The 2076-nt window shown below is 43.6% G+C and overlaps 1 gene segment (V, D, J or C); it reads right to left on the bottom strand.

The window, feature by feature from the left end:
* The window catches only part of LOC104405283, a 4492-nt gene extending 2717 nt beyond the window's left edge, over positions 1 to 1775 (bottom strand). Inside the window, 1 exon segment of the C gene segment in view lies at positions 1685 to 1775. Coding sequence covers positions 1685 to 1775 — 91 coding nt within the window.
* Between the last annotated feature and the right edge of the window lie 301 nt (positions 1776 to 2076).

The following is a 2076-nucleotide window of genomic DNA, read 5'->3' as shown; positions in this document are numbered from 1 at the left end:
AAAGGTGAAACCAATGAAAGTTTCCTCATGTTCCTTGACCTGACAGTGCAGGACAAGACTTTTTACTACATTTTCCCCTGCAGAAGAGGGGTGTGGGGAACTGAAGGCTGCAGATACAAGACACCTGGGGTTTTTTTCCTGTTTCCCTGCTTCAAATTCTGCTAGCAAGTCAATTAGACTAGGATTTTCCACACATATCAAAACACTGCCTGTGGTTAGTGTAAACTTGTACTCTCAGCATACGTTTTGTCTTGTCTAGCTCTTGAAATCTGATTCTTTGAGAAGGTGCTTTCCTAAATCTTTGCTCATGAGTAATAGTAAAAAGTTATGGGCGTTGCATTACTCTAATGATGAACAGATGAAATACCATTAAAGACATACTGCAGCAAAGACGCTGCCTTTGTTCTGGTGCTAGAGTCTTTTTCTTTCCTTTGCATATTTATACCCTGATAAGTTTTCTGATAGTCTTGGTAAATACCAGCTATGATAACCCCAGCGCTGTGGCCTGTGCTTCCTGTTATTCCATCTTAATGAGTTGGCAGATGTGTTGGAGATGTTGTATTGCTATTTGTGACCTCTTCTTCCAGTAAAGATTGAGAAGTAAATCATGATACTCTGAGCTGTCCACCGTGCCCAATTTCATCTTTACCGAAGGGTATATTCCAGGTGGAAGAACAGGAGTTCTTGGAATGCTATTCCTGTCCACTCTACCAAGAAAGCCCGCTTTGGAGACTGATTTCAGGGAGAAAGCAGTAGAAGACTGTTCCAACATCAGACTGAGACCTATGCCTTTTTTCCAAACAAGCTGCAGTAGAAATCCTGAACTGCTTTAGCACACAGCTTGTATCATGCAGATTTATATCATTCTCGATTTCCTCCAAAGCAAACTTTCTGAATCTCTGGTCAGACTGGAATTGGTGTGGCAGAGATCTTAGATTCTCTTACCATTCCTCAGCCTGACACATGAAATTCCACAGCTAGAGTAAACGTGGAGCTATTGCCCAACTCAGAGGAAATACACATACAGGCTAATCTTGACCCCAGAGGAGCAACTCCAGTGAATTAATGAGCACTTTAGTGATGATTGTCCCCCAGTGCAAGTTCCAAAAGGTCTGCCAGAGGTCTTTTGTGAGCCCTGCATGGTAAGAGGTACTGTGCCACAGTGAGTAGCTTCATGCCTGCAACATTGTCTTAGCAAGCTCTGTGTCATGAGTTTCCTTCCAATAGTTTAATAAACTCCTGTTTAGAGTAGGAATTCTGATTCCTCCAGGTATGTGAACTCTGCAAGTTGCCTAACTACAAGTGCAATAGATACACTCAGGTCTGAAATAGACTCGCAGAAAACTCTGTAGTTTATTTCTTCCCTTCAAAGCTCACGTACCTGGAACACTAAAAGTTGCTCACATACAGTGGCACAGTAAGTTGCACCTACACAAGTTGTCAGTTTTACACCTTCTGGCCCAGGGAAGCTCCACAGCTTGTGAAATTCCCATTATTGCTCTGCAGAGCATCTCTGCAGCTCTGCAATATCCAGCAGATACAGCAATAACCAAGAGATCGCTGGTGCTACATTTTGGCAACGGCTTCTGAACTGCAGCTCGCTGCTCTCCCAGCAAACATTCACTTTGGGGGGATTGAAGTTTCCAACTCAACAACTCAGTGACCCAAATCTCAGCAATCTTACTTGGTATCACCAGGAGCCTGGTCCCGTGTCCAAAGGTAACTTGGTAGCTATTCATAGACACTGTGTTGGTTGCCATAGCAAAAACCTGCATAACACTATCAACCCCAATCTACCTGAGTGACATTCCTCAAGGAAATCCCACCGTTCTGCATGCACGTACTTGTAATGCATTACACCTTACCTCCATGGCCATGGCTTGTTCTTCTCCCTTCCCACACCACAGACTCATTAATGCCGCAAGGAAGAGCCACAAGGCAATTCTCTTTCCACCTCCATCCTTGACAAATCCAAACCAGCACCACTCACTAAAAGCCATTAGTTTCTTTCTCATCTCTCTTCTTGTATTTCATCTACTTGTTTTCCCAAGTTTTCACTTGCTTCCTTTCCCCAGG

Source organism: Nestor notabilis, unplaced genomic scaffold, assembly GCF_000696875.1.
Source record: "Nestor notabilis isolate BGI_N333 unplaced genomic scaffold, ASM69687v1 scaffold22484, whole genome shotgun sequence".
NCBI classification, from domain to species: Eukaryota; Metazoa; Chordata; class Aves; order Psittaciformes; family Psittacidae; genus Nestor; species Nestor notabilis.
The sequence above is the reverse complement of the archived record's forward strand: the minus strand, read 5'-3'. Positions and strand labels throughout refer to the sequence as shown.